The following is a 16,333-nucleotide window of genomic DNA, read 5'->3' as shown; positions in this document are numbered from 1 at the left end:
TGGAGATTCCGGAAAGTCATGTGGCATTTCTTTTAATGTATTATTTTGTATATATTTTTACATTTAACTTTATTTAATAATTTTTACTTTTTATAATACATTTATTGTTGGAAGTATTGTTTATTTGTTAACTATGTATTGTTTTGAAATCTTTTTTTTCTTTGTTGTTGTTCAAAGTTTATTTTATTGCTATAACATGTAAATGATGTGGTTAGACAATTTATTGATTTATATAGATTTACATTTTATTTGTGTTGTTTCTAATTAAAATAGAGGTATTATAAAATGTTGTAATATTTTAGTTTATTGTTTGTGATAATAGTGTAGTCCATATTGTATGTTTTTATGCTTTTGACTATATAATACTTATGTATAGGTAACAATATTTTTATGAAATTTGTGGTTTTGATATTAGTAGAAATAGATATTTTTAACTGCAATATTTTTGGACATGGATATTTGTGTTTTTGCTACTAAAGTTAGAGATGGCAATAGTTTTGTGAACAACATTTATTTTCTGATATGTTTGTTAATCAATATTGCATGAGAAAGGGATCCTTTCTGAACTGCAATATGGTTTCAGACCAGGGCAGGACACAGTTGAGCAAAATACAAATTTGTACCTTTTGACCCATAAGTACGCAATTGACAAGGGGGGCTCAGTCCATCTAGGCTTCATGGATCTCAGCTTGGCCTTTCACTGTGCCAATAGAGACAGGCTATGGCTTGAGCTGAGGTCCCTGGGGTGGACCCGACTCTCATTTATTTTATGAGATTTACATAGCGATTTCACTGGGGTATCAGCCCTTTAAAATAAATAAAGGTGTTCATCAAGGCTGTATTCTTGCCCCCCCCTTATTTATTATGTATATTAATTGCCTAGAGGATGGCTTAATTGAAATTGAAGCTGAAGCAGGGGACAGAGGCTAAAGCAGGGGTCAGAGCTATAATAGTTTTATTATACACCGATAATGCGGTTTAATGCTTGCTAGATGCATTTGTCGATTTTATGTCTAGCTTGGACCTATCCACAAATTATTTAAAAAAATGCACTTTATGGTGGTGGGTCCCAGGAATGTTAAATGTCGCAACACCTCAGCTAAGGGTCAGGTTTTATCCAGGGTGCAAAATTTCTCCTACCTGGGTTTGCTCCTAAATTTGGGCCTTAGCGGGAAACCTTTTTTACCTAAAAATAGAGGGGTACGCCACCGTTCAATTTCTGGCCTTCAAGATTGTATAAAGCGCATTTGACATAAGTCCTCGAAATTATTGCTTGATGTCTATAAGGTCAAATGTGTTCCGAAGGCAACCTTTGGAAGTGAAATTTGAGGGTATGCCAGTACGGACTGTATTCGGGTGATAGAGAACAAATTCCTGAGAAATGTATTAGCTATTGTTCAAGGAATCTCTACCAAAATTGCACACAAAGAGTTAGGTATGTCATATATTGCTGACTTTATTCAGGTTCACCCTCTTTTAATGTGGTGCTTGGGTTAGGTATACAGACTTTTTACATTTTTATAGGATTATACTCCAGAATTGTTTGCTCTTAGACAATGTGGCTCATATTTCATGGTTACAATAGCTAAAACAATTGTTCAAGGCATTAGGAAGTCCAGGCCTATACTCTAACCCTCGAAGAATAACAAAAAAGGATCTTGCATGGGTTAAACATACTTTTTCCCAGGGGGTGGCTACTGCAAGGGAGAATTCTGCCTTGACAAAACTTTGGAAGTATGCCCTGGTTAATTCTGTAATTGGATTAGAGCCCCATCTCCTCTTGAATATGCCTAATAGGCAACGACTTCTAACATTTGAGGGCTGAATATGTTTCACCAGCTTTTGTTTCTGAAGGGGGCCTGGTATAAACTGCCCAATATGCACATTTCAGGCAAATCAGACAGGCATACCTTTATTTACAGCTGCTAGCAACACCAAAAGTATGTTTCTTTGTTTCTTGTTTCCTTTCTGGAGTCCTCTCGACTACCTATTAAGTCTGCAATGCAGGGATTCAGTTATCGTTGGGATTATACAGGTCCTTTTAGCTGTATTTATTTTAAATGTTTTTAAACTGATCAGATCAATTTTTATGTGCCTTAATTTTATCTAAAGTTTTATTATGTATTGTTGCTGCTACACAGGGAGCTGTTTATTTTTATATCTTCTGCTGTTATATGTGTTGTATACTTTCATGATTTTCCTATAAACTTCAATAAAGTTTAATGAACTGAACTGAATCAATATTATTTTCATTGCATTGTGTCATTGATCCTGTATAATGTAACACTCACTGATAACATGGCCTCGTGGTGCTTTGTACAGACTTCAATTTACAGTGGAGTTTCAACCGGTTGTACACTTATACACTGTGGACTCTTACCCACATCACAATTTTATGTGGATGGGTGTTTGGAAGATACAGGGTACATTTATAAAGAAGTTCTGCAAGGGCTGTATTAGATGTTGTAGTCTTCGAATGTCTATGAGGGCCAAGGGTGAGTAACTATATAGTGGGGCTTCCTCTAGCTGCTCTAGTCTATAGGCCGAGATTTTGGTGATGGATTATTATCTGGGTGTAAACAGCTTCCATGCTCACTTGTGATCCTGAGCATCTGATGTTATGCTACTGAGGTAGGTCCTGTCCTTCCTTCCGATGTTCCCCTGGCCCCAGTCCACTTTCCCATACTATCCCTCCTGAGGGTTTTGATTAATTTCCTATATTCTATAAACAATGTTTTCTACTTTTGATTAATGTTGTTAGGCCAGGAGCTTTGGGTTGCATTAACTGAGACGTCTTGGAGAGAATATATACCGGGTACATATAGTGTATAGGGTTGACCGGGTTTCATGGTCATAGTTAGTTGTTATTAGGGGGGCTTTTGGGTTTACGCTTAGCTTAATGCTCTGCCAGTCTACATCAGCATTGTTAGAAAGGACATGTTTTAAGATAGTTATTCAAAGGTTACTCAGTTTACTTGCTTGTAATTGTGCAGTGGGTAATTGGATTGGTATTTAGGAGGTGAGGTATAGGTCTATTGATGGAAATGAGATTGTTAGTGCACATAAACAGAGTGTGTGGGTGTGTGTATGTGCTTGAAAGTGTTTGTGAGTGTATGTATTTGGTTCACTGTCTGTATGGTGGTATATTGTGATATTGTGTAGAAACGTTTGTTTTCGTTGTTGAATAAAAGCCTTGTTTGTAGAGCTGTGTTGTAGGAGACTCGAGTGGTATGAGAAGTTGCATCAAGTAGCTTTGTGTGTTGAGAGATACCAGTCCCAGTGGTTTTGTGAGGAGATGTATAATTTGGGCAGAAGTTTATCAAGAAAAGCTGGAAATGAGTAAATAGTTAGTAGATGCTCTCGTGACATTCCCATTTAGTGTTGTGTGGGTAGGCTTTGTATTGGGATGATGTTACTGGTAGTTTATTGTGTGAAGTAACATGGTGGTGTGTGTGAGATGTAATAGTATCATTGATGGAGTTTGTGCAGTGTTGTGTGATGTGGTGTGAAGGCAAGGGTATATGATATGTTAGGGTTGTATTGTAATGAAATGAGGTGGTGGTGTATGATGATCTGGAGAAATGCGGGGAGCATGGCATAAGTAGGTGGGTGTTGGCGTGAGGGTTGTCTTTTGCAGTGTTTACACTTGTTGGACTAATTAAATATTGTGTATAGTAGCCAGGTGTAGACATGTGTTTTGTGATGTAGGGGGATATGGCTGAAACTATAAGGATTGTTATAATTTGTTGTAAGATATATTGTTGTGTGGTAAGATCATGGTGCCATCCTCTTATGTGGAGGGTTGTCAGGAACTGGATGTAAGTGGTTGCTGAGAGGAGGATATGGGTGAGCTAAAGGGGAAAGAGAGTCATAGGCTAAAGCGGTGAGAATTACTTTGGATAAATAAATGTATGTTGATTGGTGTGTTGTGAAGAGAGGATATTGACATAGAATGAACTGGTGTAGGTTTGTTGTATTTTAGTTGTGGTGTGGTGCTGAGCAATTGGTGCTGAGTTGTATTTAGTAAGCAGAATGTGAGTTGGAGCTGAGTGTGCGTAGAAAGTTGGAAGGGACGCCAGAGAGGGTGAGAAGAGGGAAGGTGTATGTTATGTTGTGATGCATTATGGAGATTTATGGGAATGAGCATGCAACCAGAGTGATCTCCAGGGAGTTTGGATAAGGTCAGAATATCAGGTTTATTGTTAAATTCTGATAATCTGCATTAATTTGATTGCTGTGGTACCACAGGTAACTTATTAAAGAAAGCATACAGAACCCATATAACCAACGTCATCTGTTGGCCGATTGGAATGTATGTATACAATATCTACTGTATTAGAATCAGGTAGTGGTCTTACCTCCCAATTTAATTATGACCAGGCATGGAAGAAGGATGGTAGAGTGGGACAATGGGGTCCGCCATCTCGGAGCTGTAAACCTCCCCCTCTCGAAGACTCAGGGTGTTCTCAGTCTCCGGCACTGGCACAGCTAACCAAGATGAATTTGTAGAGATTTCCTGTCCCCTGGGGAAGGGGAAATGGCCCCGTCACCCTGGTACACAGTGGGATCACAGTTCTCCTAGAATTACTTTCCATAGTGTGCGCAAACAAAGAGGAAGTCTGGACCTTAAGGCTGGTGGATGAAAGTCAAACAGATATCAATAGAATAAGTGCAAAGTACTTCCTAAAGCACATAGCACCACTGCCCCTCTACAAAATATGCTGTGTCTTCGATGCACGATAGGCTTTATAAAGAAAATATCATTAGCATAATTTATTTACTTACATAGGTTCCCAGATCAATTGGATGAGTAACCCTGTACATAAGAATATTTGTGAAAAATATGACAATTCTGAATGATGAACATAATCCTATAAAAGAAAGCCAATGTGAGCAGCAGAAGTTATGAACAAGGGCACCACTATTAAAAACTGGGCGGTGAGGCAGACAATGAACGGATGCCTAAATCTGCTCTGATATGTAGGCAGCAATTTACACATAGTCACAATAAATGAAGATAAAAATATGTGGGGATCATTTTTGCTTTTTTACTATCCGAACATGAAGCTCCAGGGTTGTTTGCGAGGGGTCGCATAGACTATCCCAATGGTAAATAAACCCAGCTTCTGTTCATTGATAATTTTTATATCTTATAACGCCAAAATATAGCTAATCAGAAGTCTACTAATGGAGCAGGACAGAGCGGTTGAGGTCCTGCCCTACACATTTGTTTGAGGATAATTAAATGCTGTCTTCTAGGCTCTGACTGTTGACCAAAGACAACACATGACATTTAATGTTCCCTGGCTTTTCTCCAGTTCCTACAATGTACTGGGCTGACTGAATCATGGCCATATCTCATCAGACATTTTGTCATCCAAGCTGTCATGCCTGCTGCTTTTATGATAAGTGGCATAACAGAGATCCTGTGGAAGATTTGCATTGTCCTGAAATATACCCGTTGCTTCACACATCTGCAAATAACATTCGTGTATCATGCCTTAAGGGATTCACTTCCTTCTAGTTCTGGGAACAGTTGGTCTATATATCTTTCTGTTATTTTACCAATATATGAAGGATACAATAACCCTGACTAGTGTGAAATTGTATGATATAATACACAGGGTGTAGAGAAGCGAAAACAGGCAAATTCCAATATGCAAAATTATTACAATGGAAAAACAAAAAGGAAGAAAATATAATTGAGATAAAAGGAATACAAAAGATAAAATCAGGATTAAGCATTTGACTTGTTCGCAAACTCCAGAAAATCTTACTTAAAAAAAATCATTGGCAGAGCCAATAGGTCTAGCACCCATTTACTACCCAACAAAAATATTTTTAAAATGCCTGCTGAGGTGATAAAACCCTAAAATATTGCTTTCTGTACAAATAATTTACTGTGTCATGATTTATTATAGTTTTAAGATGCAAAATAATCCTCCATGCATTGCAAGACAAAGATCAAAAAGCATGTTCTTGCTCCACCAAATGGTAGTGTTTATGGTAAGGAGGTACTAGAAAATACCTCCCAATACTTCCATGCCACATGTCCATTGACACTTGCCATCGGTGATGCTAATACGGAGCGCCACTTGAATGTTCAGGCACCTTCTGGACCCAACCACAGTTTTGGGACAGTGCTGATTGTTTAGATGTTTCTCTGATTCTCCAGACTCCCTTTACATCCGGCAGCTAAACCCTAAACGACTGGCTTACCATATGCCTGTAGATAGGCCAAGCACCACGAGACAGATTTCGATGTCATAAAAAATTTGGATGGCTTTATTTTATCGCTTTATTCTTAGCTGAGGCAAAAGACTTAGACACACTAAGCAAAACTACATTTTTCTGTCTCCTTACCTGGTAATGTTGTCCGATTTTATGCGTCTTGTGGTAATATGCAGCACCACCAGCAGTGGCCGCTGCAGGTAAAAGCGGTGGGCAGTTGGGCCGGCTGGGGGGGATTTCGAGAGACGACCACGAGGGGAAATTAATCCTTTATTTACTTTTCCCTTGTGGTCGTCTCTCGAAATACCCCCCCCCCCCCCCGCCCCCAGCCGGCCCCACTGCCCACCGCTCTTACCTGCAGCCTCGACTGAGCACCACCATTAAATAGGGAAGCCTATTCGGGAATTTTCCTTTGACACAGTAGCAATGGCTGTATTTAAATCGAAACACGCAAGGCCTTTTGGTTGGCGTGCTTGAGTTCAACTCTATACTTTTACAAGGTGGGCCATGTCAAATTTGAAAGGATCTAGCTAATCAGGTTTGATGAATGTTTGCATGTTACTCCCTCCGCCTCCTTCACCTAAGATGCTGGTATGCTTCAGATTATTTTAATCTGCTCTCAGATGAAAACCTTGAACCTGTTCATTGTGTGTATAACAAGCATTTTAGTCTTCCTAGCCACAAACCAATTATAATGGTATGCATTGAAAATGCTGTCACTCTTAAATGAGCAAAGAATAAAAAAAGCACAGACAGGGGCAAATTTAACAAATAATCACGCAAGTCACCTTGCTGCTCTGCGCTGCGCTGATAGAGAAAGGAGAGGAATGTGCCTTACTTTACAATATAGGGTGCATTCCTGTCATTTCCCAGCGCTGGCGCGCAATGCGCTGCCTAGCACCAAAGCAGGCGCCCATGCACCATGGTGCAAGGGTGCCTACATTGTGAGTACGAATGTTTTTGTGCAGGAAGGTGGAAGGGAAACCTTCCTGCACAAAAACAATTTTCTGAGGATTTTTCCGCTTTCTAGTTCTCCTTGTTACGCCTCACCTGGGGAGAGACAGCGTTTTGACACATTCCCAGGTTTACAAGTAATAGTAAATCTGAGAATGCACCAAAATGCTTGGGTGGATACGTGGGAACACCCACACTCCACCCATGGAACACCTCCCTGGGGCAATGTAACGCAAAGCAGCAATTTGCGCTAGATTATGTTACTCTAAATTTATGAAACAACGCAAGATGACCCAAGGTGGCCTTGCGTGGCTAGATAAATCCAACGTAAGAGTTTCGTCACTCTTTTGCCCTGTTGCAGCACACATATAAAGAGGAAACAACAAGTGGAAATAAACATATGTCTCTTTGTTATGCCTCATCTGGGGAGGTGTAGGTTATTGGTGCATTCCCAGGTCTACCACTTCTGGTACATCTGGGAATGTGTCAACATTAATGGATTTTGCATGGGAACACCCATGCAACACCCACGGAAATGCCTCCTTGCCGCAGGGTAATCCAACACAGCGATTAGCCCTGCGTTGCATTACTCGAGATTAATGAAGCCACTCAAGGCCACGCCATGCGGCCTTGCGTGGCTTCATATATATGACTTAAGATATGCATCGTTTTTGCACCAAGTTGCATGGTACAAGAGCAACGCAAACTGGGTCAGAAATACGGCCCCAAGTACGGAGCCAAAATAAGGATTTCAGCCGCAAAAAAAGTCTTGCTTCCTGAGTAAACCGATAGCTGGAGTGAGAAAAGCATTCAGTCAAAATGCAACTTGAATTTTCAAGAAATTCCAGCCCAAAATGCAGAACGTGCACCAAACACTGTTGCCGCTCCAGACAGAGATTGTATCAGGAATCACATAGACAGGAACATATGTCAATGCAGGTCATGGCAAAAGAAGGGTGATTCGTACAAACGTCTTAAAAGAAGGCACACTGACTGGGAACCACAAACGGCCCTGGCAAACAGTTTCATACTAGCACCATTTTACCCCGGGTGAGCGAATGAGCCCAGCGCTTTCCAGTAGGCATATAGGATTCTCCACATAATAACATTCTGGAAAAGAGGAAGGCCAAAATGCAATTTTCACATATACTGGCTAAGCACCTATAAGCTTTACAAGCACTTCCAAAGTAGGATTAGTGAAACTAATGAAATACTCCATTAAAGTGTAGGCTGTTACAGTCCCCCAGGGGCACTATTTCTGTAAATCAGCAAATCACGAACGTGTCAATCAGAAAATGGGATGAAGATGAGCCCTCTAAAGTTTATGTCACATCCCCTTTCCCTGTTCGAGTTTTAGAACTGACACCAGACAATAATTAGCATCATTGGCCTCAGACAGTAAAGCCCAGACAGTAATGAGCATTATTGGGCAAGGTAGTAATAACCATTATTATGCATTAGCAGCCCCTGACAGCAAACGCACTGATGATCCAGACGGGAAACAGCCTTTACCACGAAGGCTTTTCTACGCGTTACGTTTACAACGGTACACTTACCTCGTAAACGTCTTCACAACGCGTATTGCTTCCACGACCGTCTTTACCACGCAAGCAACGTCATCACGGAACGTCTTCTTCATCATCTGAAAAAATGCGTCAGTCCTTTTTTAGTGTCGGCGAAGACGTGAGAAAAAGGCACAAAAAAGTAGAAAGGGGGCTTGGGGGGTCTCCCCCCCAAAAAAGAAAAAGCGGGGTAAAGGAAAAATCGAAGGAAAGGCAATGCGTAGAAAAAACATTCCGTTGTAACGCATGCGTGGTAAAGGCATGCGTTGCAACGGAATGCGTAGTAACGACATATATTCGATCCCGACAGTAATAAGCACTGATAGTTTAAGGCAGTAATGGTTCAGGCATCAATAGCCCATAGAGGAATGAGCATTAATTGCATGAGAAATTAAGCCCAGGCAGCAATGGCCTCTGCCAGCATGTAGATCAAGGCTCCATGCCGTACAAACACAAAAAAGCCGCTGTGGTAAGCCCATTTTCAAGTAACACACTGATTATGTAGCGATGTCAGTGCGAGTCATGTTATCCCAAAAACTCTGCTCCACTCCTCTCTTATTTGTGAAACTTAGCCGACCACTTGGACACTGTCAGCATTGCTACTTTATACCAGCATCTCTGTAGAGAAACCTCGGGGCATATTTACGAGGGGATATTGCCACTAGAATATCACTTTTAGTGACGTTCTGGTGGCATATCCCCTTGTCCTTCTTTACAAGGCGGCGTTAAGCCACTTAACGTAGCTTAACGGTGCCTTTCTAAATAAGACCCCTTTTCACGCTTCACTTAGAGTGAAAGGGGCGTACAATGGGTGTTGCAGTGGGCATTCCAGCGCAACACCCATTGCTTTTTGATGCTGCCCCATATTTACAAGGATGGGGCAGCACCAAAACTAGGACCAGGGAATACCTGGTCTTAGACTGGTGATACAAGGAGAAATTATTAATTTCTCTTCGTACTTTGCTCTTTCTGTGTGTGTTGCATCCTGCAGCACACATAGAAACAGCAAATCACATTTCAAGATTTGTGTCCCTTCCTGCATATAAACAATCGCCCCTGCAGCGCATTCACCCTTGCAACATGACACAAGGCTGCCTGCCTTGGCGCTAGTCAGCTTTTTTAGCACCAGCACTAGGGTAAATGCAAGGGTGTGCCGTATTTTTGTAAAACACGCATCCCTGCGTTTAAAAATGTTGGAGTGCAGCATTACCAATTTTGGAGTAACACCGCACTGCGACAGTTTATTGGAATTATCCAGACATTCCTTCACAGACATCCTTACGGTGGGGGGGGGACCTTGCACTGAACTCTTAGCAATCATCCATCCTGAACCTATCTGCACTCAACCTCTAGTTGTGTGCAGAGGGGAATTGATGGAGGGCTTCACATCTGGACAATGTGATGATTTGTTTGCTGTTTTTGTATGGCTTTGTTATAATTTTGAAAACATTTTTAATTTTGACATTTATTTAAACATTATTTTAAAAAAAAAATTGGAACAATGTTGAGCTATCGTATTTAAAAAAAATAATCTTTTTTTGAATCCTTTTATGCAATTTCTTGTTTTAATTTCTCTTATTGAGTAAACCTTAACATTACACATGCCTGCAGTTTGAGTGCTTTTTTGGGTAGTGATTTGTTCTTGTTTCGTTCACAAATAATAATAGAAATTAAGAGCATCGTACAACTCTAAGGCTTGTTATTTTTGCAAAAAAACACATCACTAGTAACAAACAGCCACATTAATTTTTACTTTTAAAAACTTGACTAGAAGGATACGATGGCTAAGTTTATGTTAAGTAGCCGCTCATGTTTGCCAAAAGAAAAAAATACCCATTACTTGCAAAAGCTGGACCGATTGGCTTTGTCAATGTTAATTTCTTTCAATTTTGGACTGACAGGCTTTTCATGGCTGTCCCAAACAGGACAAAGTACCTCAGAAAATGCAACCTAAACAGGTTAGACAGTTTGAGGTACTTAGGCTAACATCCTGATATCTGTGATGACGTAGTTTAAGGTTTGGTGTACAGGGCACATTTGTGACAGAGTACCCTGCCTTGCAAAGCTCTAAATAACCCCCATAGTTTTGAGAAGCCTTGCACAAACAACGTACATACCAGTAGAAGGTTCTGTGTCATATATGTACATATGATCGATTGCGTATTGAGAGAATAGGGTCTAGCCTTAGGGCCTTATTACGAGTATGGTAGAACGTAGGTCCGCCATTCACGTGGTTTGGCCACTGCCACACTGAGGCACTGTGCAGCGCATTAGTTAGGAGTGTGGCAGTCAGACCGCCACAGTGCCGCCGCCTCCGCCAGGATTAAGGATCCTGCGGCGGGGCGATCAGGGTTAGTATTATGCTGGCGGTGCCGCTGCGGCACTCCCAAGCATAAAATTAGTTGCCAAACCACCACTCTTTCCATGGAAAGGGTGGTGGTGAGGTAACTAAGGGGGTCATAATAGGGCCCCTTGCCACTCCTGGCATGCAGCGGCGCCCCCCCCATTGGGGGGGTTCAAAACATCACCTGGCCACCTATGGGCCAGGTATTTTCGTGCCACCTTTGGCGCTCGCTCTTGCAAGGGGAGGGAGAGAATCCACTTTTGTTGTTGGACGCACTGAAGCAGCCGAAACTGGCTTTTTCCAGGTCCCCGGCGGCTGTTATAGCACCGGCCCGTGTGGGCTGTTATAGCACCGGCCCGTGTGGCCCCCTTTGGGGCGGCCTCTGCTAGAAGGATGATTGTTTCTCCATTTGGATATTACGATATTACAGCATGCTAAGTTCCTTGCACGAATGTGAAGACTAGGCATCTATGCGAGTTACAATTTGCGTATTTATCTAGCTTGCAATGAACACAAAATAAAGATCAAATTGAAAGTAAACTGGAAATCCTTAAGGAAAAGTGAGTGTGTGAAACGAATCTATATTAGGATTTTTTCGAGAAACTGTTTTCCGAATCAAGTAGTCTTTGTCTCAAGCAGGCCGTTACCCTTTGGCTTTGTTTAAAACTTGAACATGTAGATTTTACAGACCATAATAAGGCCATAGAGCGATGCAGCTTTCCTCATTTGAACACTGAACTCTTCTCCAAGTTATTCAAGTTATATCGGGAGGGGATGTGGTCTCACGGTTAGACTGCCGACTTCTGAGCTGAGAAACCAAAGTTTGAGCCTCGGGGTCGACTCTACATCCTGTGATTCTGGGCAAATCACTTAATCTCCCCCGCCTACCAAATAAATGAATGTGTCCTTGTGAAACCTAACTGGTGCTCATGTAAAGTGCTCCAATACCTTCGAGTCGAGTTATAAAAAAATTCAATTTTTTTTTTTTTTACCCTAGAACGTTTAGCAGAGACATTCAGTTTCGCGGCACAGTTTCGTTCTTAAACGACAGAACGTTCCATCATTTGTACATTTTTTATACATTCTAAAGTGAACTTTGTTGCTTAAATAACCGGTGATCTCCTTAGAGACCAGTGATACAAAGTGACATTCTAGAGTGGCTCATATAGACCCCAAACCGGCTAATTAGACAATTTCTCCAGCTATGTTGCAATAGGGACAAAGTAAAACCAATCATTTCTTAAATATTCTAAACTGGATAGGGATTCCCTCTGTTCAGACTAATTCGTTTTATTGTTGTGTACTCCGACGTCTCGTTTTATAAGATGCCAATTTTAAGGTACATAACGTAATATATTAATAGGATGGTGCTTAGGCGATACATGTGTGACCTGTTGAAAAATATGACGGCTTTGAAACCTCTCATTTTATGACTTTTAGTAGCGAAGTGCATCCCTTTGCTTTCATTTTTTTTATATAGCTTCCTTCATTGCATAATATTGTGATAGTGCAACAAAAAATTGGATTGTCTTAAACTTTATATTCCACTGAAGAGGCTAGTGTAGATGCTGTCCAGTACCAGGAAATAGCTTTAACAAGGTCACACATCTGATGATAACTTATCCCTCACTCATCATGGTTTAGCATCAAGCAGCAAGCTACATTGATAACCAAGTTGGGGGTGTTTATTTTTTATAAATTTTCTTTGAGTCAATAATATTGTTTTTAGACCATTTCTAGTGTGCCATTTAATGTCCACCCGGCACCAATGGAACACTCTTATAGTTGTATTGTATTTTAACTGTTGTCTTCTCTTTTTCAGAGGCTTTTGAATCACTGGTTCGATTTGCTGTAAATCACACAAATTCCTTATTTGAGTCGGCGTATAGAGGTATGGCAAGAGAAGCTGTAGAACCGGTTAAAGAGCTCTTCACAGATGTATCTCTATACATCTTGGGTGCTGAAACCACGGTGGGAAATGCAGCCTTGCGGTTCTTCGACAGCCTGTTCCCATTGGTCTACAGTCGCCTTATAAATCCTGGGATTATTGATTTGTCGGAGGAATATACAGAGTGTTTGCGACTAACAAGGCAGGATATCAATCCTTTTGGACAGTACTACAAAGAAATGATTGCAGAACTATCTAAATCTCTCTGGGCAAGTAGGGTTCTGAGCCAAGCTCTAAATATGGGTATAGAGGTAATAAACCTGACAGAGCATTTGACAATCACAAAGGAATGCAGCAGGGCTTTGGTGAAGATGCAGTATTGCCCACACTGCCAGGGTTTAACGTTAATCAGGCCATGTGTTGGGTACTGCCTCAATGTAATGAGGGGATGCATGGCCAGCGTGGCGGAGCTTGACTCTCATTGGAGGGACTACATATCTACACTGGAATATCTATCCAATGAAATTGCAGGATCCCATGGTCTTGAGCAAGCGCTCTTGGGAATTCGCAGCGTGGTCAATGAAGCTATCCTGTATGCTCAGCTGAATGGACCTCAACTCTCTGCTACTGTAAGTACAATGATTTTGTTTAAAAACCAAGCTCAATTGTCAATTCAAATCCACATTTGGATAATTGTAAAGATAGTGTGGACGTTAAAATATTTCAACATTGTCTTCCATCAAGAAACTATTTTTTTTCAGCCAACTTGCTCTTGTATGGTTCCAAATGTCTTGTTGGAGGACCCAGAAGCACTATAAAATGACTGTAACTTTCTTGTCATTGATTTTCATTAGTGAGAAATACATAAGGCCCTGATTTATATTTTTTTCACAGAGGTTTGTGACAGATATCCCGTCCATCTTATTACAAGTGTGTTTTGTTTTCTTCTGAGTTTTAAATAGCGCAAACTTGACCCGAAGGTATCAATGCACTTTACAAGAGCACCAGTTATGTTACACAAGGTCAAAAGAATTTTTGTTAGGCACGGGGAGATGTAGGGGCATATTATCAAGCACGGCGTTAAAATTATCGCCGCTTTAGCGGCAGAAAACTGCCGCTAAAGCGGCGATAATGGGCTTGATAATATGCCCTTGTAAATTCCCATAGAAGCCCATGTTGACACCAGAACATGGGCTTCTATGGGAATTCTCTGCGGCATATTATCAAGCCCATTATCGCCGTTTTAGCGAAGTGGCAATAATTTTAACGCCGTTCTTGATAATATGCCCCTAAGTGTTTTGTCCAGAATCACAGGATGTTGATCGTCATTGCCAATACTCGAACCCAGTTCCCCAGATTTGAGATGGACCGCCCTAGCCCATTAGGCCACATCTATATCCTAATGCATTTGCAATAGGGCATTCTGAATATGTATCACATTTGTGACGGTGTACTCATCTATCAAAATCTAAATCAGCCCATAGGTGACATAAAAATGCCATATATATAGTGGCCATCTTTTTATTTGCTGTCATTGCTATATTCATGTACAGTGCTGCTTAGTTTTCTTTCCTTTTTTCAAATTATTGGTGCTTCTTTTTGAATTAACAGCTCTTCGGGTTCCAGGGTGAGCATGTGTTTGAGCATAATTGGAGCTGTTATATGAAATTTTGTTGTAGGGGTTGGGTAGATGATGGTGGGTCTACATCCCGATATCCACTGAGTGAGAAGGCAGCCCAGTCAAAAATCCTTAAAGATTGCAGGTCAATTTACTGGCCAAAGGGCTTCAACAATTGTTGATCCAGTGCATTAAGAGGGGAAAAATAAAGACTGTTGGGATAGGGGGTCTGGTCCAAAAAGTTTAGAATGCAACTATTGCCTCAAAGGTTACCTTGGCATTGGTAGTGTTTCTGCATTCCTCTCCAAATTCTTATGCCTTGAAATTATCTTCAGCAATTTGAACACAAACATTCTTGAGGCGCTACTTGAATGTTTTAATGCTGATCTAATAGAAGCTATTTGATTGTCTTTAAAGATGGCATTGATTATTGAGTGTTTACTTGGAGGAGCAGCTTGAACTTCTTTAGTCTGATGAGGAAGCCACTCCTCTTTGTATGTTTTTTAAGGTAGTTGGTTTGGACAACATCATGGATGAAAAATATGGTTCCTCAGACATTGCTGCAAAGCCGGTCCTTGCAGGTCTTGTGCTACATGATGATGTGGTTGCCTTAGGAATGTATATCAACTTAAAAGCCTACAGAATCATTATGAGAAATGTCAAATGTAAAAAGTGTTTTTCATGGATTATGAAGAAACGATTTTGAGTTCAGCTAAAGGTCAGTGTATTTGCTGTCTGAGAATGTGGTATCACATGTGTGTGTTTTTAGAGATAGATGACAGATTGAAGAGAAACATGAACAGATGAGTTTTAACAACTTCCAAGAGCGTAGAAGCACAACTCCTAGATAGCACTGAGCCAACATTGCAGAGTTTGCAATAACAACTGTGTAGTTAAGGTTATGTTGCACTTTTCATTGGGAATCGTTTGAATCTTCTATATAGCTTCAATCACTTTGGCATCTTTTGACAACTCTACATGAAATTTGATAGTTGTTTCATGCATCTAGAGTAGGTTTTTTTTATTTCAAATTTCATGCAGACCTATCAACGGTGGATACAGTTATTTGGGTTGAGCGATTTTCATTTTATGTCCATAGGAATTTTTGATTTTCGTTGTAGCAAAAACTGCTGAATGAAATTAAAACAAATTCAGGATGACACAACACTTTGCTCACAATAAGCCCTTTTTAGGCGTGGCCTTAAGACAGTTTTAGCCTCATGTTTTCCCAACATTTTAAATAAAAAATACTTGCATCCAGGAGGCTGCTAGTCCACCCTGTCTATTCTGTAGGCTGCCCGAATGTCACTTGAATTAACTTCCCTCCCACCACAACACACATTACAGGACACTGGCTAATACTACTTCAGCTGTTGGATACCTTCCCTTTGGTTGAATGAATTTTTCATGTGCACATATATACAACTACCTTAAAAGGTAGTCCCTAATGTTAGGCATTTGAAGGTATATATATATTTACCAGTGACTGCTAGTACCTATGTATAATATGGTGCTATCACTCACTTTGATAAAAATCAAGAACAGTATCGAAATCTGCAGTATTGACTCATCATTATAAACTACTTTGGCATGTTTATTTTTCCTTTGGAAAACAAGCACAAATCATTAAAATTGACGAAGTGTGTATGCAAATGTATATGTTGAAGCTACACTTATCAGCTTTATCAAGGTCATTTGAGAGATTGTATCTGACTTAGTAACCACTTGAGATACTG

The 16,333-nt window shown here is 40.5% G+C and overlaps 1 protein-coding gene across 4 annotated transcripts in view; it reads left to right on the top strand.

Annotated features, from left to right (window-relative positions):
- The window catches only part of LOC146785528 (glypican-5-like), a 1,360,250-nt gene that overhangs the window by 386,211 nt on the left and 957,706 nt on the right, over nucleotides 1-16,333 (top strand). For all 4 annotated transcript variants that reach the window (XM_085634654.1, XM_085634653.1, XM_085634656.1 and 1 more), the window contains exon 3: nucleotides 12,914-13,608. In XM_085634654.1, coding sequence (XP_085490780.1) covers nucleotides 12,914-13,608 — 695 coding nt within the window. The remainder of the gene's footprint in view (nucleotides 1-12,913; nucleotides 13,609-16,333) is intronic.

The sequence above is a fragment of the Triturus cristatus genome, chromosome 11 (genome assembly GCF_964204655.1).
Source record: "Triturus cristatus chromosome 11, aTriCri1.1, whole genome shotgun sequence".
Classification (NCBI taxonomy): domain Eukaryota; kingdom Metazoa; phylum Chordata; class Amphibia; order Caudata; family Salamandridae; genus Triturus; species Triturus cristatus.
This window is presented reverse-complemented; position numbering and strand designations above follow the sequence as displayed.